The sequence below is a fragment of the Hyposmocoma kahamanoa genome, unplaced genomic scaffold (assembly GCF_003589595.1).
Source record: "Hyposmocoma kahamanoa isolate Upper Pololo Valley unplaced genomic scaffold, ASM358959v1 220, whole genome shotgun sequence".
Lineage (NCBI taxonomy): Eukaryota > Metazoa > Arthropoda > Insecta > Lepidoptera > Cosmopterigidae > Hyposmocoma > Hyposmocoma kahamanoa.
The window spans coordinates 1,418,108-1,443,546 of NW_020653740.1; the positions used below are offsets into that span (position 1 = coordinate 1,418,108).

The window sequence follows — 25,439 nt, forward strand, 5'->3', positions numbered from 1 at the left end:
GTCTTCGCTCGACTGTTGGTGGTTTCACACGGGGTCTGCGGCATTGGTCGTTTTGTTTTTTGAAACGTCGGTTTGTTTGAAAAAACAAATATACGCGATTTAAATCCGGCAAAATAGTTTCATTTCCTATGATTCTTTTTTTTGTTGGAAAGAGGGTACCTCCATAGTGGTCCCATTTCATTTTGAAGAAATCATCCACCTCTAAAATTATCTTGAAACGACTGATCATGTAATGCCTTTGAGACTCCATTGAGATTATATTGCAATTATGATGATATTTGTTATTCTGCTAAAATCTAGTGTTAATGGCAGTTGAGCCACAATAGAGTGTCAGTAGAAAGGTATTCATTAATTCAATCACTAATGATCGATGTTTCTTTACTAAAACTACGATGGAAATTACTGTGTACATATTTTTAATTTTTACCTTGTTTTACCAGCAATGTAGTCTTAAAATTAAATATATATTTTTTATGTCAAGTAATTAGCAGATTCAGGAGCACAAAAATTTGCAATAGCAATTGAATAGTAGCGCTCGATCGCTAGCCACTAACAAGGCGAACAAAGCAGAATACCTATAGTCCGTTTATTTAGGTACTTAACTAAACGTAAAATATCTTGATATATCTTTTTATCGTAACATATACTTTACAAATCAATAGGTGTATAAATAGGCATGCAATTTCATATGAAGTTAAATATTTGTATTTTGCATTTGAAGGTTAGTCAAAATCATTTTATAAATGTATATTTAGTTAAATAGACATATCAAGCTTGTTTTAGTTTACATTTAGTTAAGTTTCTAAAATGGACTATAACGTCCAAATCCTGCTATTGACACTATCGACACACAACTGAGATGATAGGGAACTGAAAGTATATTTATTGTTACAGTAGTAGTATATTCCAATAAAGACCTTGCAATGACGTCATTGCACGCTTTTTAAAGTTAGGTATTATTGAAATCATGTACAATTCAATAGTCCGTAAAAGTCGACCAGTTGACGAAAACGCAATATGAACTTAAGTGATCTCCACAGTGCACGTGCGTAGCAATTTTATAATTGTACATTTGCTTTCAGACAAAATGTATATTTTATCTCAAAGGATGGGGGAGCAGTTGCTTTGTAGGCGGCGTATAGGTCGCGTCAGATGTGAGACGCAGAAGGAACACTTGATTAAAATTAACGTGTTTTGAATTAAGCACGGACCGCGTACATTCATCTAATCTAACGGTGAAAACAATCTATAGAGTTTCTGTATTATTAAATTACAACCTATGACGTGTAATGGATCTGGATAGATGTAGTTGCGAATAGGTGATTTTCTTAAACTTTTGTTTACTCATAGATTTATTGTGTAAACTTTTTGCATTTAGATTCAATCAACTTGTATTAACCAAATTTGTATGGAAAACATTCAATATAAAATTCACTTCAGAGCTGACAGAAAAGTATTCCTTATCAAATCTAAGATTATTTTGCTGCCATCAGCTGTTTGCAGACAAAATCCAGTTTTAACACCCTGATCTTATTATGACAAATAACGGACACTAATTTTGCTTCATTCTAGTACCAACCAGTTTATATCCAGTTAATGTTATCGCCATTGCCCGAAAGTTGCAATGGTAAATATAATTCATTCAAACTGGTTTCCAGGATAGCTGATTTAGATTCAACCGGTTAACTGACTTATCACATATTTTCTATAAACATTGATCTGCATTATCTACAGACATAAGCCGAAGAGACTTCTTCACAATCGGTTTACAGTACAGTTTCTAATTACGTCGCTAGAGGGCAGGTCCGAACATCTGCTAATTTAAGAACTGCAAAACTTTATTTTTGGTAAAATTTATAAAATATAAAACTATTTTTGACCGACTTCAAAAAAGAGGGAGGTTCTCAATTCGGGTATTTTTATGTATGTATGTTACGCGATTACACCGGCATTTGTGAACCGATTTTGACGATTCTTTTTTTTATTGGAAAGAGAGTACCTCAGTATTGGTCCCATTTAAATTTGAAAAAAATATTCCAACTCTAAAGGTGGCTAACTAGGGAATGAATTCGGTTTCACGCACTTTCCGGTAATAGATTTCAATAGATGTATTTCCACGGACTTTTAAGGTCGGTTTTGTATTTTATAAGAAAGTTGTTATGTTTCAGTAATCGCACAATATTCCTTCTTAAACCCGAAAATACAACTTATCAATATCATATTATAATGGATATTGAAGCTAGCCAAAGGTGACTATACCATACGCTTATCTATGTCGGGACATCTGTTATCATGTTGAACTTCGACCAGTGCGTACCAACGTTCATAATTTGGTTTTATATAGATATTTATCTTATAATATATATCTAGACTTTTAGCTATTGCTAAGATCAAAACCGAAACAAAAAGAACAAAAACTAGTTGTTTATCTCAACTTCCTGCACACGTGTTATTAGTCATTGTTGACCTTGTACTGGATCTCGGCTCTCTACGTGTTGGGGGATGTCCCACGTCGTTGAAGAGTATGGTAACTTCCTGGTACATGCTTGTTTCTCTAGTTATATCCATTCACCATTGAAACGAACAACAGTTAATATTTTAATCATTGCTTATGATTCTAAAACGCTTTGCTCTTATAAGGCTCGCGTGCTAATATTTCCCTTTTTATAAAAAAGTATTAGGTATTCAACAAATATTAGGTTTTATTTTCTGTCTAATATACAAATGTATATGGAAAGTTTTATATTGTAGTCGTTGTCGTCGTTAGAAACACCTTATCTGTTTTTAAATAAGTATCATTTATGCAACACGTGGTATGTTACATCTCGCGAGGGCGCGTATCACTTATAATCATAATAGCTGTTTTTCTTGCTTATCGCCTCATTTGCAACGGATGGCGTTAATTGTCGTTATTCCTGGCGACACCCCCCACGAACTCACCTCGTGTTCGCATTATCAGAAAGGTTAACTTCTTACGCGCGTCACGTATTAAATATATTTCCATAATTTTCCAACTGTTGATTGGTATGTTAATATATTTGATATGACTTATCTATTTTTGGTAACATGACGAAATATAGTACTTTTTGGAGTAAGACGTTTTTATATAAACATATGCTGTTAAATTACCAAATAATTTTGCATTCGTTTTGTTAGCGCCTGGATTTACGCATTTTATTAAAATAAAATACATATGAATATCGTTTATGTATCAGTGCCGAACGGAGCATATTTGAAATAGGAGGTGATCAGAAATTGCCGCAACCCAAGCCATTTTTCGTCCAACTATCTAGAAGTTATTTCTAGGCAGTTGGAGAAAGTTTCGTTACGACGTCATCATCATTAGCCTACTGTACTCATCTGCTGGCCATTGGCCTCTTCCTATGTACGTTGTTTTGTCCGATCCACAATTTGTTGTATCCATTTCCTTCCAGCAGCCTTTTCGTTTAATTAAACTTACAAAGAAGATGTATCTTAACTAAATTATCTATTTAACTTAACTGTTGCTGAAAAATTGTTATCTACTCTAATTTCTACGTTTACACAAAATTTCCTTTTGATGCCTATCAAACAACGATTCGTAAAAGCTAGCAAACCGCCAATTTCAAATCAAACAAGCATTACAATCCTAATACATATTTTAAAATGTTACTTTCCAAAGTTACCTTATTAACGTTCAATGGAACTTATTTACTCCAACCGAGTCCTGACTGTCAACCATTTACCCTTTTCGCTTCTACCTGTGCAATGCCTTAGTTTTAAGGTCATAAAAACGAGACGGAATGTAGACGATTTTCATTAGAGTGAAAAAGACAAGTAATTAACATTTGCTATGTTGTATGGTCTTGAGAAGTCGCTTCAGGCCAGGTTGCTTTACTGGGATAATTAACAATAGCTTTGTGTTTGTTCAATACAACTAAAGGTGCCTACAGATTTGCTCGATTATTTGGCGATCGACACGTGTCAATCTGCAAGAAATATGATGACGATTGTCTATTTCTTACCCATTTACTCGATTTTGTCTGATCACACATGTTGATCAACAGAAAATACGACATCGATCGTTTACAAATTTTCTCATTTTTATTTATTGTCCCTTAATAAATATTTAGTAGCAGTGGAGCTCCTTGTGAACGAGTTCGCCCAGGGTATTACTGCCACCTTACCTATTTCTGCCGCCAAGCAGTAATGTCAGCGTTACTGTGTTCCGGTTTAGAAGGGTAAGGGTGCTGGTGAAATTACAGGCACATGGGACTTATCAACTTATGTCTCAGGGTGACTGGCGCAGTGGTAGTGCCCCTCAGAACTTTGCAATTTAAAGCTCTGAGTGGCACTGTAACTGTTATGGACAGGTGTGTTGCTTACCATCAGGCGCACGACTTGTTCGTCCCGTCACTTGATGTTATAAAAAAAAAGTCGACTTTCCATTAATGCTATCATAATTTTTGAAATATTAAGAGGTATTTAATATTTCGGAGCCAAACTTCAGATTAAGATAACATTGACATAATATGTATATAATTAAACAATCGGTCCCAGTAAACGGATTATATAATTTTACCAGTGAACTTCAAACTATACTGACATTATTACTATCTCCACCGCGTGACATCTTCCACGGACAAATAGTTGCTAAGCCAAAAATATGGGTGTGTCTCAGCGATTGATCGGTAAGAAATCGTTGTTTATGCTTATTTTGTGTTATCAAATCACGTCATGTTAAGATTCCTTTTAAAAACATGTTTTTAGTTGCCAGCCATCCATGTTTTCGATTGCATATTATCATTGGAGTCCCTGTTTTCTATTACTTATCTTATATTCAATGAAAAATGGTTTGTTTTGACATTATAATGTTATTACACTTGTTTGTCGGGCATCTATATCAGTTGCACAAAAATATCAGTCGATATGATCGATTTATTTATGGAAAAATATTGGTGGTATGTTCGGATGACACGCTTAGCTGAGGTCACGTTCGTAACAAAGATATATATATAGATAAACTTTGTGCGTCATATTTTTTTAAAGTCCTATTTTAAAAAAATCACCATATTAGTTACGATTTGCGATCAGTTGTCTTGTAAACTTCCTTTGCATTCAGCATCCTGGGTTTACGCTGCTGATAATGTGGCGTAGTTATTTTTCGAAACAACTCCACCCAAAAAAAACACTAATCTTAGTTATAGCCATTTAAAACAAACAAAGTACATAATCGTACCTATCTAATTATGAAAATAATAGAGCTTTAAAAGCTTTGGAAGAACTATTCGTCTAAGTAAATAAATGATTTAAATTTTTGTTTCAACTCCTACATAATCAATGAGGAATAATTGCGAGCGAACTAAATCGAACTAAAGGTAAATAAGCATTTATTTACCTTTAGTTCGGTTTAGTTCGCTAACATGGAATGCGCTTTTGTATCGAAAAAACCTGCGATACCGAGATTGTTGATGTTTTTAAGTATAAAATTGAAGAAAATGAAGTGTAAAAATGTTATTTGTAATTTTAGGTAATATTTAAATTAACTTATGTCTACTTATAATGAATATGCTGTCACACAAGTAATATCTTCCATTATGACATCAACAAATTCACCGATAACTGCTTGAAATCAGTGTCGACTGCACACATCGACTCGCGCATTCAATCTAAGTTTAAATTTGATGCTTCTGTTGTTCATAGTACCGAGATCCAGTTAACATATTCCTGGTCACCATCAAACATTTAAAATTTATAGTGAGTCAAAATTGTTATGCATTTATGATATAAAAATAGTTGCATTATAGTTTGTTTGGAATATTATTATTATGAGTATACTCCTATTAAAAGCGAAAGTCCGTTGCTTTGTCAAGATAGGAAGGATGTTTTTACAAAGTCGGCGGTTGTTGTGACATTATCAGTAAAGATTTAAAGCACCACAACATCTGGGCGTTACTTTGACGTAATATCGTGCGACAGATATCTCTCATATATATACTGAAGATCCAGCCTCCCCGTTGTATTTTGTCCATCACTTATCTAAGCTTATTACCTTGAAGCTCCCCGCCGATAAACGTCGCATTTGATTATATTAAATAAAGTGATTGGACGTTCAGTATTATAAATTATTTGTTCTTGTACTGTAAATCGAAATTCGTGTAAAAAATGTGTTGTTACAAAAATAATGGAATGTGTGACCTGTGCAGGGACTTCCAGCTCTCTCTTCTACAAAGTAAGATTTGTAAATTTTCGTTAATAAAATCAACGCTGCGAAAGTCAATTAGTATTTATTTTTAATTAGTATTCATTATAGTAAATGGATGTTATATTAGTTACCGTGATTGTCGATTCCACAATTCAAATTGTCGTTATCAGGATGTATAATGAATGCTTATTTTTAACTGCGTAATACAGGAGAGGCCACGTAACGTTTTAGTAGACGACAATGGCCAAGATGCCAGAAATTATTCTGGCGTAAAGAACGGGTTGAATGAAAAGTATTGCCCTGCAAAGAAAAAATAAAGAGTATAGTTATCAATTTATTCTAAAATTATGAACATTGTCAACAGATCTGCTTAAGACCCTTCCCAGCGCTGCAACGAAGTTCGAGCCGAGCAAGTACCAGCAAGATGACGGCACCATCAGCCTGTACCCACAGTCGCCGCCGGAAACCAAACCTAGCCGTGCGGAGCTCGCCAACGATCTTTTGCAGCAGCTCGAAAATCAGTGTAAACAAGGTAAGGAAGGATAATGTACTTAGTTAATTATTAACTTAGGTATGCTTTAAAAAGGAAGTAATTTCATCAAATACAAGAGAAAGCATTTTGGGGGTAGGGGAAGAAGAATAATGATATTGCTTGGTTACAACTTTATTTTTATTACAATTTAAAAATGTCGTTCCAATTTAATTCCGATTACATTGCGTTATTAGAGCATCTCGTACCTGCGTTACGTAGGTTACAGGCTATGTTGATATTTTAAATTTGGTATTTCCCGTATTATGAACAAACGATGCGTTCAGATGGCGATGAAAACTTTGTAAACGATTTCCTTCGTAATTAAATAGATAAATGATATACCAGACATCACAATCTTTCATAGTGTCAAAGTAGGGAATTCCTTGCACAGTCAAGAGCTTGTGAAACTTGACACTTTTGTTTGACTGTGATCCAGTGTTATCGTAAGCGGCATAGCGTTCAATTTAAATTTTAAGTGTCAAGTTTGACCTGCTCATGACTCTATACTATTAATATTAGAGTAACAAAATATCTTAGAGGATCACTCAGTACACTCACACCAGAACCAATGTAGAGATGTTCGATTCTTGAATTGGTCCTTCCAAGGAATCTGACATGGTGAGCTTCTACTTTTAGACACAGTATCTTGCTACCAAATCAGATTGCGAAAATCACATGTATAACAATTTCTATAAAGATAGATAGATAGATAAACACTTTATTGCTCACACACAAGACCAAGAATAGTACATAAACAACTTAAAACTAATGTGGGCAAAGGCAGTCTTATCGCTAAGAGCGATCTCTTCCAGACAACCTTAGAGTTAAAGGAAAGCTAATCGGAGCGGGAGACGTAGTGTGCCAATTTTACAAATACAAAAATAAAAATATAAAAAAATAAAATTGTATAAATTAAAAAAATACAAAATAAAAAAAATTAAATAAAGACACATAGTAATTTATAAAATATTTAAAAAATAATGACATATTATACCTACGTAGATATATGTATATATAAATATACCTAAATAAACTTATACTTACTAATAACTTATACTTACTAATACACATGTTGCAGACTAGGACTGTGATAAAAGATATTTACGCAATCCGGTTTTGAAAATAGTTAGCGACTTAGAATGTCGGATTTCAAATGGGAGATCGTTCTACAATTTTGCAGCTTTAATCGTAAAGGAATTTTTGTAATACTCAGAGCGAGTGAAAGGAGGCTTCAGTAGGTTATCCATTTTAGACCTTAGTTCACGGTTGTGATCACCCCCGAGGAAGCGAAAACGAACCTTAAGGTATGGCGGAGTACGAGGGTCGTATAGAACATTATAAAGAAAGCTGGGAACGTGCTCCTCACGGCGCAACTTGATAGGGAGCCACTGAAGCCTTCTCCTAAATTCGGCCACATGATTGAACTTGCGCAATCCGTATATGAATCTGATGCAAAGATTATAGATGCTGGAGTTTGCTTAACAGATCCTCGTTAAGGTCAATGACACAGACATCAGCGTAATCAAGAATAGGTAAGAGCAACGATTGCGCAAGTTCAACCTTAGTCCTCACAGGAAGCAGATTTTTCCAACGCCGCAATGACCCAGAGGCAGCAAACACCCTCCTACTCACCTCAGCGATATGTGGCGACCAAGACAGAGTGGAGTCAAAAAGAACGCCAAGATTTTTAACAACATTACTGTAAGGCAGTGGGCAGGAGTTGAAGAAAAGCGGGGGAATAGTGGCATTATTTAATTTGGCGATTTGCTTCGAGCCTCCAACGACGGTCGCCTGCGACTTGTTAGGATTGACCGTAAGGTCATGGATTCGACTCCAATCGTGTATAGTCGCGAGATCGTCATTAAGGTCGGCGATTAAATTGTCCACGTCGTACACAGGAGACTGAGAATAAATCTGAAGGTCATCGGCGTACAAGTGATACTGGCAAGAAAGTAAGGGAGTAAGGGAGTTTATAAAGATGGAAAAAAGAAGAGGAGAGAGAACCCCGCCCTGAGACACGCGTGCAGTAACGTCACAGAAGCTAGAATGCTTATTGTCAACACGAACACATTGCCGACGCCCAACGAGTTAGTGGCGAAACCACTCCACTATCAAATCTGACACAAGGACCGATTTCAGCATTGCTAACAGAATATCAAAGTCAACAGTATTGAACGCGTTGCAAAAATCTAAGAGAACCAATACTGTCAAATGTTGATTCGACATACCCTCGCGAATGTCATCAGATACCTTAGTTAAGGCAGTAACAGTGCTATGCCCTGAACGGAAGCCAGATTGGAAAGGACTAAGGATATTGCACAAGTTCACGAATATTGTGATCTGGCAATGGACAAGACGCTCAAGAACTGTGGAAAGGAACCGAAGAATAGAAATAGGACGAAAATGAGAAGGTAAAGATGGATTGGAGGTTTTAGGTATAGGTATTACAGCAGCATGACGCCAGCAGCTCGGGAAGGTGCCAGTGTCGCGTGAAAAGTTGAAAATATGGCAAATTATAGGAACAAGAATAGAAGAACTGTGTAAGATCATCTTACGGTTTGTTCCATCCAGCCCTTCAGCATTGGATTTAACGGCCAAGATATTTTTTTCAACTTCGCCCTTGGTCACAGACCTAAAAGAGAAAGCCGGATGTTGTGAGTCGTAAGCGGTAGAGAGCGACTGTAGCGTAGATTGCTTAACACTAGTAGAAAGAAAGGAAGGCGTAGTGAAATGAAAGTTCAAAGAGTTAGGATCAAGGTTAAAAGGAGTAGGAGATTTAGACTTGCCAATTATTATTACCAAGGGTATTAAGAAATGACCATACCTTAGCAGAATCTCCATTGGAAACTGAGGCATGTATGTGACGGCGCTGCGCATCCCTGCAAACCCTGCTGCAACGGTTCCGAAGGTCCTTAAATTTACGGTGGGTCACGTCTGTGGGATCATTTCTATAACGAACCTTAGCAAGATTGCGCCTAGTCATTAAAGCTTTAATGTCTGCTGTGAGCCAAGGAGCCGGAAGATGCTTCAGCCGGACAGGACGGAGTGGAGCATGGATGTCATAAAGCTGGATAAGCATCGAGTTGAAAATTTCCATCTTCAGGTCGATGGTTTGGGCTCTAAGAACAGCGTCCCAATCAATACCGCCAAGGTCACGCATAAAGCTACCTTCATCAAAGTTCTTAAAATTGCGGTGCATGACCACCCGAGGTTTAGGCTTAGGGCAACGGATTCTGTATGACAGGTAAATAAGGTCATGATAAGAGAAGGCCTCGGCAGGGAATTGTCCGTGTACGCTAACATGGTCAGTTGAGGACACAATAATAAGGTCCAACAAAGATGGCTGGCATCCAGGAAAGTGGTGCGTTGAAGAAGATGGGAGAATGCTAAGATTAGTAGAATCCACGATTGAGCGAAGCTGAGTAGAACGGGAGTCGTGTTTAATCAGGCAGGTGTTAAAATCACCCATAATGATTGTATGATCAACCGTGGGTGCCAAATCTTCCAATAAAGTTTCAAACTTACTAAAATAATCAATATGTAGATTTGGGCTGTAAAAAACTACCAAAAGGAGCTTCAGATGGCCCAAAAAACTTCCACAAAAAGATGCTCAGATGATTCAGAATAAGGAGAAGGGGATTTATCTAAAATATTGAAAGGAAGATTACCCTTAAGGTATATAGCAACCCCACCACCACCCTTACCAGTCCTATCATTGCGGATGAGATGAAAACCAGGAAGCTCGTAGAAAGACGAAGGGAGACATGGTTTTAAAAAAGATTCCGAAACTAAAATTGCGTGAATATTCCTATTATATGAGAAAGTGCTCACCAAATCAGCATAATGGGCAGGAATACTTTGTGCATTTATATGGACTGCGTTAAAGGTTTTCGCGACGGCTGAAAAATTAGCTTCCAGAAGTTCATTTAATGGTCGAGACACACTACGAAAACTGGAATCAGAAAGCGAAGACGCTGAGTGAAAATCCAACCCATCACTCAAAGAGTCATTACTGTTGTAGGCATTAGTTTGCAACATTTAATATATTATTATAATATGTATGTAATTACAGAGAACATAATATATAATAATAAGCACTAAAAATAAAATATAATTAAGATAAAAATTAAAAAACTGAAGTAATGATGATAATAATAAAACCTAAAATATTCATTATACCCGCCAGCAGTGTGAAAGGGAATAGCTTACAATGACAAAAAATAATTAGAAAACAAGACACAAAAGCATCGTAAATTAATAGTTTTCTCCGTTTACGGAAATTAATAATAAAGTATACAAATAAAATAAAATATGTCGGCGCAACATTGGCATGTTATAGCGAAAAGAAAACGAATCACAGATTTAAACACGTTTCCGAACGAATAATCGCTATGTAACTGTCAGAAAAAGATGTTAGTGACAGGATTCGCTCTGGACCTTTTGGAGGGAAAAGTGTCGTTTTTATTTTGACTTTCAATTATTTTGTGAAATCTAGTTTAAAGTGGAATAGGATAGTGCTATTGTGCCTTAATCGAAGATTAAAACGCGAAATTATACGAATCTCGAACTAAAATACCCGTATCTGCCCGTTCTAAGGAATCCCGAGTCAATCCAAGCACGCCGCCTCAAATTGCCTATCCTCTTTGTGGCGGCCATATTTACAGAAACATAATTCAACTTCATGTACCAAAAAAGAATAATGTACCAAGACTTGGCTGTATGGTGTAAAACCTTTGCCTTTTCCTTTATGGAAAGAAGAAAAAAAATAATAATGTTAGTGACAGTTGACGTCTAGTGACGTAACAAACGAATGTCGCAAATTAAAACTTTGCATTACAAAAAAGATCAAAATTAAGTAGGTACGCCAAGAATTAAAGTACTAAAAAAGAGGGTCCTACATTTTGTTCGCTGTGGTAGTTGGAGAAATCGCAAGAAACTCGGACATAGTCTCCAGCCTGTCTTCTGCCGTCGTTCTTCTTCTATCGTTCCGTCCAAGGTCCAGCAATTAGTAACCCCAAATTTTAGCCTGGCAGCTACAAAAACGACATGACGAGACTTAGTAAGGAATTCAGAGAGAGTGACCTTTGATCCCTTTAGTGCAACTTTGCTTTACCATAACGCTGCCCGCACCGTTGCATCAGTAAATTTGACGACAATGTGTCGCGGGTTGGTGTTTCTGGGAACCTGCTTACCCATCCGGTAACTGGCGGCAGAGAATATAAATAGAAATATAAAGAATATAAATAGAAACTATAAAAGAATGCAGATTTCTTTTAAGCAATCTTGAGGACTCTGACAAATCTGTGTCAGTTTCTACTTAAAGGAGTCCAACCAAAAAATCATAGCCCCTTACTTAAAAGTTTGAGTCGGAATTTTACATTGCCAGACCATAGACAGGCACAGTTTTGTTTGTATTGGTAGTTAGATTTAAACAATACTTATACATTTGACGATTTTTTTTACGGACACCTCTCCAATAACCATAATTTTACTATTTTTTTCTACATAAATATGTGATTGTAGCTACTTGTAATTTAACTCTACTTGCTGATATTAAATTTTTACGGTTATTGCTTAATGGTGGTGACTAATTTGTCCTGTTTAGAATAAAAACTTATCTTAATCTTCACCGTGGTGAAGTAAATGTTGAAAATTGAATGACAACGGTTGTTCAAAACGTTATGATAAAATTGTTGCCATCATCTCAGATAAGAAAGTATCTGATTAATTGTTACGTCATTTGTGGACACACCTCCTGCCAGTCAAGCTAAAAACGGCAAGTTTTGCATGTGATTTTTTTTAGTACTATTTGTTCACTAATACGTGCGTTTGTATATTGATTTTTTTATAAGGTATACCTCCTAATGCCTTATACGTAAATTTGGCTGGGAACTGAAGATAGTCTTTGAAGAACGAAAAGCCCATTTGAAATTTTTCCTTTTTACTTATTTAATTTCGCGTTTTAAGAAATGTCGTTTCTTCAACGTTATTCGAAGATAGATAAACTAGTACTTATTTATAATATCTTAGTTTCTCCCATTGTTATCGCACATAAACACACCTCAAGTAAATTTACAATGGCTTTGCCTGAACACGATAATCGAAGATTCGTTATACTTGTTGTCACTTATTCATCTTTATAGATCATTCATCACTATAAATATAGAGTATGATTGATTATACCTCGTGTGTTCATAAGTTTTGAGATAAAGTAAAAGTTACATAAAAATGTAAAGAATTAAGTTATATTTTTTTAAATTTTCAGATAATGATAAATAGACACTAACCAACAACTAGTATATTACTCAAAATGACCGCCTCTATTTATAACACAAGCTCTTAAACGTTCTGGCCAATCTTGGGCCGCGGCTCGAAGTTTCTGCAGTGGGATTCCGTTCACTTCTTTGATGAGGGACCGCTTTAGAGCATCCATTTTTGGGTAGAACTTTTGGCAGACCTCTAATTTAGTCGACAGGGAATAGTGAAGTGGGTTAAGATCAGGACTGGAGAGTGGCCATTCTACCGCCGCGATGAAGCCCGGAAAATTTTCCTTAAGGTAAAATTTGAACCCTATGAGCCGGTGCTGAGTTTTACAGGAAAATCCATTTTTTGTTCTGAAATGAAGTATTAGACAGGGGTTTTACCCCAGTTTCTAAAATGCCGTTTTGATAATTTTTTGGTTTAACGTCTTGTTGGCAAAAATGGAGTCGAGTGACACCTTTATACGAAACCCCACACCATACCATTACACTCGTCGGATGATGGGTACGTAAACATTTTGTGCGGAAGCTAGAACATGTTTGCTGCTTTTGGCTTAAATAAAATTTATTGCTTTGTCGGTAGAAGTTTTCTTCTACCGTGAAAATGTTTTCGTCGGTGAAGCGTATCTTTTTCGCGTCTTGTCTGCTAAGCATCAGATAACGCTCGCATCGTAATTTACGAAGGCGGTCATTTAGAAAGTGAACTTTCCTACGACTGCAGGCCTTTACAATGAGACCGTATTTCAGCATTCTGTTGATTGAAACATGCGAAATGTCAGTCTGCAAAGCAAGTTTCTTCTGGGTGCGACATGGATTTCGGCGATGTCGCTCTGATTATTTTGTTGTTCGCAGTCGTCTTTACAGACTCAGGGCGACAAGTCCTTTGGCAATCTTTTAGAGCATAGCTGCCCAAAGTGGTCCTTACCCCACTTACACACGGTAAAAACAGATTACTTAGAAAAAGACAAAATTCCTTTTATGAAGAGAAATTTATTAAATCTAACAAAACGATCCTCTCTCTATAGACGCTAGAGAATAATTACGTATCAAGGAGTAATTATAGTCATTATAGTAAAAAAACGTCTCAAAACTGTATTTTAGTTATAAGACAGAAATATTAAATCCAAGAGCAAATTAATTTACTTATACTTAAGTCATAAAGCTACTCTAGATTTAAAAAAATATTTATTAGTTATTAGAAATTTCTGATTTTGACTTGAAAAAAAAAAAGGAATGAAAAGTTCTTAGGTTTTCGCGATTGTTACACATAGGAAATGAAACTATTTTTCCGGATTTAAATCGCGTATATTTGTTTTTTCAAACAAACCGAAGTTTCGGGCCCTTTACTGGTCCCATGGTCCTGTAAAGGGTCCGAAACGTCGGTTTGTTTGAAAAAACAAATGTACGTGATTTAAAACCGAAAAAATAGTTTCATTTCCTAAGGAATGAAAAATTAAGAGGTACTTAATTAAGATTTAGGTTTTCTATATTTGAGTGTGTAGCGCTGGCCAACGAAGGGGTTGCGTAGTACGACGAATAGAGACGCAGACTTCCGTGTAGAAAGGTGTATATGAAAAAGGGTAAATTTACAGGGTAATGGACCCAACAGTAGGTCTTATCAGCGTGAAAGCACTCAATTCAGTGCCAAACCCTAAAGTAGCAGAAACAGGACGGAATCGTCTCAAATACTTGAGTGCCGCCGTTCAGTGCCATATAAATGCTACAGCGGTAGAAGTCGTTAACAATTAGAGGTGGGCGTTTAAACGAAAAGCACTTTAAAAAAGTCTGCGTTTTAAAATAAGCGCATAAGCACGGTTTTCATTTTAAGCGTAAGCGTTGGTCACTGGTCAGTTCTATAGGTACTCCACTATTTCATTTTTTACAACGTGCCTAAGTTTCAAGTAGCGCCATCTATGTTTTCTAAACAAATTAATTCAACATAACGTTGCAAGCTTTTTTAAACATTAAGTCTATGCGCTTAAACGTTTTCCTAAACGACTTTTTAAGCGTTTAAGTGAAAAGCGCCTTTACGAGCACGCTTTTTAAACGTACGTTTTAACGTTAAAAAATAAGCGGTTTTTTCCATTTCAACGGTTAACAACTACAAAAGTTTAAAAAAAACTTATGTTTTTGAACGCTTTTAAACGCCAGGAAACAAAAATTGTTAGTATCAAAGTCAAAGTCAAAGATTATTTATTCCATAGGTAAAATAAATTTACACTTGAAAGCGTCTCATTTAAGCTACTGCTCGTTCACTACGCTGACCTCCCTGAGAAGAACGAGCAAGAAACTCTAGGGATTGCTCTTTTCAAATAAACTTAAATGCTATGGAATACACTTTGAATCAAATTTGTGTGGATTCTGGAGCCATGTCGTGTTCCATACATCTTTATCTAACACGTAGTCTTCAATTTTGTAATATGATTTTTCGATCAAAATATTTTCAATGTAGTTTTTAAACTTAGGAAATGATAAACTTAATATATGCTCCGGAATTTTATTGTAAAAACGTATACAGTTCCCCATTAAAGAGTTGTTTACCTTGGTTAAACGAAATCGTGGTACCATGAGTTTGGACTTAGCTCTAAGGTTAATATTATGGATATCTTCTTTCTTATTGGAATTATGTATATTTTTACGGGCATATAAAATATTTGAGTAAATGTACTGTGATGCCACAGTCATGATACCAGTCTCCTTAAACTTTTCTCTGAGAGATACCCGAGAGCCTAGACGGTACACAGAACGAATCGCTCGTTTTTGCAATACAAATATGGTTTGAATATCTGCCGCTTTACCCCACATGAGAATCCCGTAGGACATTATTATATCAATATATATCAATAAAAAAATTAATATCTACAAATTACAGCTCCATATCTGTAAAAAGGCTGTGACTAACTGGTTACTGTCACTGACTTATGAGGAAACGGAGAACATATCACACCATTAATTTATATACCCATTTCTATACCTCCTAATTATTATTTTCATTATTTTCATTATTTTGGACAACTATTTTATATATTCATCTCACTAAAAACCTAAATGATTTATAGATATTAATATTATTCTAGGTTACGCCCTAACGGGTATTCAATAATCAGATGGTGTGTATACTTCCTTACATATACAAATACACACACATACTATATATTAATTATACTTAATATAATTAACATTTTTATATTTATTTAATTTTATTTTATATATGAATAATTATTTAATATATTACATTATACATTATATATATATATATATATGTAATTATATTCACATACATAATTACATTTATAAATTCATTCATTTCTGTACTAGGTTTATTATTAAGATTAAAGTACAATGGAAGAGCGGGCCTTCCTAATACAGGTAGATGATACCTAAAAGGAAGACCCAATTGTAAACTCTAATTTTAAGTACATGTAAAAAAGAAATAAACATATTTTCATTTCATTCATTTTCATTTTCATTTTCATTCATTTTCATTTCATTTTCATTTTCATTATACTATGGAAGTAACTAAAGTAAACTAGTCTAGCAGTACTAACATCGTTAAGCTCACGTATTCTGCGGACTGCGTATGCAGCGGAGCTTAATCTGCTGGCCAGAGACGATATATGTGGAAACCACTGAAGTTTACTATCTAAGGTTACTCCCAAGAAGACTGCTTTATTAACAAGGTCTAACTTTTCTCCGTTTATTTCTATGCTTGGACTAGTCGATTTTACGTTAGGTAATCCAAATTTAATACATTTTGTCTTCTTGGCATTAAGCAATAAATTGTTAGCATTAAACCAATAAACTACCTTAGAGAGGGTATCATTAATACGGTCATAGTTAATGTCATGTCTGTCTGTTTTAAAAATCAAGGATGTGTTATCAGCAAACAACACTATTTCGCAATGGTCCTTAACAAAGAATGGCAGATCATTAATATAAATCAGAAATAAGAAAGGTCCAAGTATTGAGCCCTGCGGAACACTCATTTTTACTGGAGAACCCAAAGAAGTCACTCCATTTATGTCTACTTTCTGAATTCTACCGTTGAGATATGACGAGATAAGTTTCGACGCCTTGCCATTTACACCGTAATGTTCCAGCTTCCTAATAAGAGTATTATGATCAACGCAATCAAATGCCTTTGAGAGGTCACACAAAACGCCAATAGCGTTCTGGGACCTTTCCCAAGCATCAAAGATGTGTTAACGCTACCCCCGCTTTGCTAGTCGATCTACCACTAGTAAACCCGTATTGTTCGCTATGAAAAATATGATTCCTACCGAAATAGGACAGTAATTGAGTTAGCATAACCTTTTCGAATATTTTACTTAAAGCTGGTAAAATTGAAATGTGTTATCAACACAACGTTGCAAGCTTTTTTTAACATAAAAGTCTATGCGCTTAAACGATTATATTAGCATCAAACTAAAAAGCGTTTAAGTGAAAAAGCGTTTAAAAAAAGCACGCTTTTGTTTTAAAAAAGCATAAAGTTTAAACGTTTAAAAAAATAAGCAGTTTTTCCCATCTATTAACAATTCAAAACTTACGATATGACATAACTATTGAAGTTAACAAAACGATAGCGCGTTTCAGAGTACAACTAATGTCATCTAGCAGTGGCGCGATGGAACTAATTGAATGTTAATGTTGTGCTTGTTACAAGTGTAGTCTGATTTCATGCTGAAACCAAATTTCTTACATTACGACTGCAAAGAATACACTAACAAACTACAAAGATATACTACGATTTGTTTCTTTGGAAAAATGAGTGTTTAAGATTTTTATGATTACAAGCACAAGTAAAAGTAATCGTTACCGTGTGCTCCTTCGGCGACATGTCACGACAACATTGACTATGCAAACGCAACGAAATGTTGCTTTAAAAAATATACTCTCGCATTTAGAATATTAATCTGAATAGCAAAATACTTCTTATTTTGTCACACACAAGAAATTTTGAATTCATTTAAGATTATTTAAATTTGATGTAAGAGGTAAAAATTTCTTGATGTAAGAACAATTTCTTGATGTAAAAAAGTACATTATAATACAAACAAGTTGCAGAAACAACAACGGGGTTTTACGTTTTTCATGGAACTGACTACCGGCAAATAGATTAGTAACGTGAAGAAAACTGATTGCCGAACCACTATGTAGTAAAATGTGTACTTTAAAACAGCCAAACCTTTGAGGCTCATATCTTGAGTTGCGATTTGCATAAACATACCACACCTGAACGCTGAGCGGCATGGTCTAGACGCGTGATTCGAAATCATATTATCACAATCAATTGACAATTAGGTCACGAGAGTCGTGATTACAATGTAGTTATAAATGACTTTTTTAATTTCTAGTTTTTCGAAATAGAATATTGATAACATTTGCCTCGTACCTTATAAGTGCACTTTGTGCTAGGGATATTTATTTAATATAGGATAATTGTTACTATAGTAGAGCAGTTATTCAAGTAGAGATTTATTTCTTGTGAACTATCAACGAACACATACTAATACATAATAATAAAATAATGAAAGTGTTCTTTTATTACAAATAATCTTAGAACGACAAAATTTATTTCATTATATTACATTATTATTAGTAGTATTGAACTCGACGTAAAAATCGGAAGTGTTTATGTATTTTTTTACTGTTTCTCAATAAATGATGTTTTTCTAATGTGACACACAACCAAGTTACGAGTATCATCAATATCATTCAGTTAACAACAAAACATGAAAGTATCCACACCGGGATCTTTTGTTATGTGTCTAGAGGGCAATAAATCAGTTTTTTGTAATTGTGTTAGTAATAAATTGCTTCCTAGTAATATTAACCAACTACACAACTCCAATACCGACTACGCAGACCGACGAATAAAGTTTCCTTGTTCTATTTATCCACGGTCAGATGGACAAACAGCTTTCCATTGTTTTTTAGTCCTAGCTAAAATTGTTTGTACAAGGAAAATAAATAAGCGAAAATAATTTCATTAAAATGTCGTTAATATTAATGATGATTTTAATTGTTCTGGGGAGGGCCTAACATTATTTGTCGATCATTATAAGTTGTTTTTTGGCGTTGTCTGTAATAAAAATACACAGACATGTGATTGTTGACATTTGTTCTGCATTGGACTATTTATGTATTCGGGCGCAAGGTAAGGTAGTGGGGTGGCACGCTTAGCGCGCCTAAGGTCCGGCGCAGCGCGCGGGGTCTACGTCATCGCGACTGCGCGCGGTCAGTTGTAACGTGTCTCGCGCCGCGTTTGCAGTGCTCGTTTGCTTGGCATTTTTGTTTTGTGACAATAAATTCCACTTGTAGAGATCACTCCGGGCGTTCGCGCTCTTCTCGCGCCATATGCCTGCCGCCGTCGATGCACCTTCTGGACACCGTTAGAATGAAGAGCCAGTATCGTTGCATTTGGAACAAGGAGATTGTTTTTAACTCACAGAAGCTTGTTAAGAGACGTTAGCCCTCAGGCTGCCTCTAGACTATCAACGACGACTATAGCTAACTACGTGGATACTTCTATACATTATCACTGCCCCTATCATCGTATTAAATTCATCGCTAGAACTGTATTGTCGAAGTAAATATAAATAAGAAAGTATTGTGGACTTTGAAACGGTTTCTGAAAAAAAAAAGTGATGGCACTGTTGGCACTGGCAGACCTGTATGTCGGTACGTGTTATTGAGGTGTTTGCGGTACATTGCCGCCGACGAATTGATGTTGTTTGGTTTATTGAATGGAGCTTTGGCGGAAAGTGTGATTGCTCTAATTCTTGCTCTCGCCGGTTGTATGCAGTTCCATATTAAACAAGTGTTTAACAAACTTACACAGTTATACTCTCACTGCTCTCATTTATACATAACGAGTTCATAGTTACGTAAAACAAGCTTAAGCATATTGCTCTTTGAATTGGAGCAACAGTTACTACGCAACAAACTTGTTTACTTACACTAACTTATTTAGCTATATCGACATTTCCAATAAAACGTTATGTCTGTATATTAAATAGGTAGGTTCAGATCGACTATACCATGTTAATTACTTCAACTTGATTTATTTCATGTATCTACACCCTGCACATCTGAACTAAATCATAAGTGTAGAATGAGTCGCAGCAAGCCTTCATAAAACGAGAATGCTTATCGATGCGTAGTGTAAAATTCAATTACGTATGCATAGCTAGATGTAATAGACTAGAACTGAATATAATTGCAATGCATATAAATTGTTTATGCATTTGTTTTGTGTTATGTGTAACGAAGTGTCGAGGTCCACGTGGCAGCTCGACGTAGTAATGCGCTTGAGACTGTTTAGCGCGTGGTACAAGGTTTGAGCTGAAAGTTATAACTGGTGTCCTAACACAACATAAGCTAAGTATTAAACGTGACGTTAACGCCGCAGTTAACGTCGGGCGCTTAACACTTATACCGCTGTGAACTGATAACCAGTTCGCGCACAAGGCGACCTCGGCTGCTGCTCGCCCAATAATTAAAGCTACTTATTTGCCACTTGTTTCTATTCCTTCATATTGATACAGATATGACCTACCAACATTTTACGAAGGACGATCAAATTGTTATTTTGTCACGAAGTTTATGCGTAACTAAATTCTTTTTTTTATCTCCGTCACCTTGTAAGGGTTTATACTTAAAAAGTTGCCTATGCGAGTGTTTGCTCCTCGTATCACAATGTTAAAATACGACATATCTTTGGCATTATAGTAATGCTACATGACCGTGTTGTGGAATGTTATCGAAAAAATGTTTTTGAAATATTGGATTCTAATCATAATTAGTAGAGTTCACTATAAACCTATTCTAATCAATTTAATATAAAGTCATTGACTCTCATTTATTTGGATGAATAACCCTAAAACCAAGCAGTTCTGACGTTCTTCGTAGGAATTATCAAGTAGATTGTTATTGAGAGCGAGGTGCCACCGAACTCTTTAGATTGTGAGTTTATCAAAGGTCAGAATGCTGCAGTAATTTGTGCTATTTACTACACTTAGCCATCTTGCAGCTAAATCAACACTATTTATTTTACTATGCAAAACTTCTCTTTTCGAATCATGCCCAGATTGTATTTATTGTAAACACTTGCTTAAATGGTAAAACATTGTATAAAAATTTGAACTATGTAGAGTCAGAACTATGGTATAATAATCCACCCTACAGTCCCGGGACATAAGCTCCTAAGACCCAGCAAACTGCTATGGGATAAGCGCTAAACACCCAGTGTGCCTTAAAATGTATAAAATCTAATTTCATGCTTCAGGGCCAAGCAAGGATGCCCTTAGTTTTGTATGAAAACATATTTTTCTAGGTACCTTAGGGTTATAGTCATATGGAATACATAGCGCTAAATTCGAATGAGGTATTTTCATTATAATATACACTGGGCATTTACGTGATCATAGGAGTAATATTCCATGGGTCTGAGTAATTTCACATGTTATGTACATTTTTATGTACCTGGAGCCTTAGGAGGTTAAATAACTTTATACATGATGTTACACCATAGTCTGAGTGTGATGACCAAGAATTTCTCCATTTAAATTTAAGAGGCGAGACACCAATCTTACCAATTAAGCTCAATTGAATACTAAAGACGGCTCTCTGTTTAGTTGAGAGTCAATTTTGAATTAATTTTTTATACATTTTGATTTCGAATGTTGATATGAATAACCTTTGTTCTAGCAAGATTAGAGATTTATTTCTTACCTCCACTTTGTTTTCATGTAATTATCTATAAATATTTATATTCTGCTATATGTTTTGTTGAGATAAATAGCTGGTTGATAATTCATGGTTAATAGGCATTGTAACTAACCAGTTTGGATAATTAAATGTGAATATAAAGTTATTGGTATTTTCCACTGATCAAAAGTTGTTGGTATTTTCCATTGATCAAAAATGAATGAAGTTGTACGTGCACCTGGGCCGGCTCACCTAAGGCACTAGCCTTCTGAGAACCGGATGAAGTCCGTGCAAACGGGCTGATCTGGGGTCAGTACCTGACTGAGAAGGTCCCTGTGTGGGCCTGCTTGCACAGGTTATAGTGCCCTTCCCGTATAACCAAGCGGGGTTGATAGGGAGGGTCACTATAAACAAAACATATTTATGTAGAAAAGATATGGGAGCTGATCATAAGTATTTGTAAGTGATCATTAAAAACTAAATTCACAAGAGATTTAAAGTCCGCTACTACATAATCTCTCAATTACGTAGGCAGTCAATTAGGTTCGAATGTCGCAATTAAGGTAGGGAAAAAGTAATAATTATTGAATGGAGTTTCGAATATCCAGTAGAGGGAGCCATTAAGCAGTTACTGTTGACAGTAGCGGAGAACAATGAGCATTGCGGTGCGTGCAACATGACACCGTGTTTATTTAGTTCAGGGAGGGAGCCTCTGCGTGCCGTACCGTTTCTATTCTTTACAAAATGACCTTAATTTGCTATGTATACTTAAATTAGTTAATTTTATTCTATATTTCTCGTTAAACTCGTATTCAGCAACTAAATATTTGACGATCTGGTTTAAGCCTAAAGAAACACATCGTTTGTTCTCAACACTTCTGTTTTTTACTAACTTCATGTTTAGGTGTTTTTGTTCTATCGTGGTATACCACATTTGTATCATGTGTGTACATGATTCCAAGTACAATTCTAATTATATATGTATTTTTTTATAGAAAACATTTTCCCGAACTGGCTGGAGGAGAAGACAGAGTTTCCCATTTTCGACAACATTCCCCAAGCACCGGAACGCGTAGATGTACCGGTGGCTCCTGCCGTCACCGTCGCGCCCCCGTTCAGCGCTCCGCAGCCCACTGAAGAGCTGCTGCGCGAGTTCGAGACCGTGTATGGAGCTGTGGAGTTGACGCATCTGACACCGCCGCAGAGTCCGCCCGGACCTGCCACGCAACTGTTACTGAGCTACGCGCAGCAGGCACAGTTCGCGCCTCTCGCTCCCACACTACCGCTCGCGCAGGAACAGTGGCCCGTCGTCGCTCCGCAGGTGCCTCCGCCTCCGCAGGCACTCTACGACTCTGAGTTACTGGCCGTAGAGGAGTTGGTGCGTCACCGCGCCGCCGAACTCGCGTCCCCGCTTCCGTCGGGCGACAGTGCCAGCGCTTCGCCTGGTTCGTCGCCTCCGTCTTCGCCGCGCTCGTCCACCGATGATGAATGGACGGTGCCGACACGACCCAAGCCTTACTCGCGCTCTACGGACGACCGCCGATCTCGCAAGAAGGAGCAGAACAAAAATGCGGCTACTCGTTACCGCCAAAAGAAGAAGGCCGAGATCGAGGTCCTGATCTGCCAGGAGCAGTCGGAGCGCCAGCGTAACGCTGAGCTCCGCGAAAAGTGCTCCGATGTTCAGCGCGAAATCCGCTACATCAAAGGCCTCATGCGCGACCTCTTCAAAGCCAAAGGTCTCATAAAATAAAATCATTTCACTCGCCGCCTTCAGCGATTTGTCCACATCGCGCGACTTCAAAGCCTGCGCCAGAGCAAAATCCGTGCTAAAGAGTTCCAAGTTAAAGAAGTGTAATTTTGATGACTAATGTTTTCTTGTTAGATAGATAACTTAAGTTTGTTCATTTTTTGTTTCGGATAAGCAGATCATTTTCACATCGAGCAGCACTCACACTCATGTATCATCAATTGAGAGATCATTTAACACCTTTGTACAAAACAAGTGGCGCCTCTTTCACCAACATCATTCATTTTAGAAGATTGGTCGCATTCAATGTTATGAAAGTATGAATTTTACATGTGTGTTTTTAATGAAAATTATTTTTTATTTTTTTCTGAAATATTTTGTGCAATCAATTTCTTCAATATTTTTTTTATGTATCATTTTAAAACAGAATTGACTGTTCTATTTTCATTCAATATAAGGAATGCGACGGCGGAAGATTGTTGTTTTATTTTATTAACCCCCAACACAAAAAGAGGAGTTATAAGTTTGAAGCCTTTATCTGTGTTGTCTATCTATTGACTTGAAATTTGGAATATGGCGCATTTACACCAGGTCGACGGGCGACCGGGACTACTCGGTGTAAATATTGAGTCATCTGACGACCGACCGTAGTTCGCAGCCGAAGTCGACCGAAGCGACTAGGTGTAAACATATTGTAAAGGCTATGAACAACACGGTCGCCTTCGGCAAGCAATAGTCGACCCAACGGCTTTCAACGTGTCCGCAGTCGCGCCCTACCGCGATAAGGGTTTTGTAAGCGAAGGCGGCAGACCACGGTGTAAACGGCGAGTCGACTGCGTCGCATTCGGCATGGGAAAGTAGTCGGTCGAAGGCGGCAGACGACCCGGTGTCAACGCGCCATTGCATTGACCTACCAACTAGGTCAATGTATAACTTACTATGGAAATTAGAAGACATTAGAATATGGTAATCTTAATCTGGACAGACTGCGGTAAGAAATGACTCTAGTCACTAGGGTCTGTGGTGGAGCAGGAAGTTAGACACAAAAACTTAGTCTTGTTAAGCGTAGACCCAGCGAGTTTGTACTCGTTGGATAGGTCTCGAAGGGCATTTGGCAACTAAGCACTTGTGTTATGGAAATCTGAAACAATGAGATGGTAACACAAACACCCAGACCCGAGACAAAATGGAAAATTTAGTCTTTCTATATTGACCCAGCCGGGTATCCAACCAGAGATGATTACACCATGAAAACCGGTGTGTAAGTCACTCGACCACGGAGGTCTTCAATTTGAACTTGTGAACTGCCTCCGTGGTTGGACGGACGGCGGACCATGCTGAATTGCCACGCAGAAGTCCCAGGTTCGATTCCCGCGCCTAGAGAAATATTTGTATGGACTACATTTATTTATCTAATGAGTTTGGGTGTAATTTGTTGTTTTGTGTATGTGGTCATGGTACCCGCGATACAGGATTTCTCTAGTGGTTATGACTGCGTTAAAAAAAAATTTAACTAGTCCAGATGACTAGGTACTTAATAGTGATTAGCGTGTGATAATGGAGCAGGAAAGTGGGAACTGAGAGTCAGCTTTGATAATTACGCGTAGACCCATCGAGTTAAGACTCATTGGATTGGTTGACAGTGGTAAGGGCCTTGATAGAGCTGGAAAGTGTTCGATCGGAGAATATCACGTTTATCAAACGAAGATCTATTATATACACACCCATCTCTTTTATTCATTGGTTTCAACGAATAGTAACAAATAATCACATCATATATGCAAGATGTCAACAAAAATATTACTGGAAGGAAATATAGAAACGTTTAAGTAAGTAAGTACATCTACCTAACTATTTGCGTGCTTTGTTTGAAAAAACAAATATACGCGATTTAAATCCGGAAAAATAGTTTCATTTCCTATGTGTAACAACCGCGTAAACCTAAAAACTTGATTATTTGCGTGAAGACAGGTATAGTCTTAGATGAATTTTTTTATTGTACTAAGT

At 36.7% G+C, this 25,439-nt stretch overlaps 1 protein-coding gene across 3 annotated transcripts in view; it reads left to right on the top strand.

Moving 5' to 3' along the window:
• LOC113227847 (activating transcription factor of chaperone) overlaps positions 1–23,673 on the top strand; it is a 38,712-nt gene extending 15,039 nt beyond the window's left edge. For 2 of the 3 annotated variants that reach the window (XM_026460901.1, XM_026460903.1), the window contains exons 4-5: positions 6,549–6,716; positions 22,681–23,673. In XM_026460901.1, the coding sequence (XP_026316686.1) occupies positions 6,549–6,716; positions 22,681–23,435 (923 nt within the window). In that variant the 3' untranslated portion in view covers positions 23,436–23,673. Of the gene's footprint in view, positions 1–6,064; positions 6,212–6,548; positions 6,717–22,680 lie in introns of those variants that run through there. The other variant, XM_026460904.1, reaches the window with a different exon arrangement.
• Positions 23,674–25,439: the final 1,766 nt, after the last annotated feature.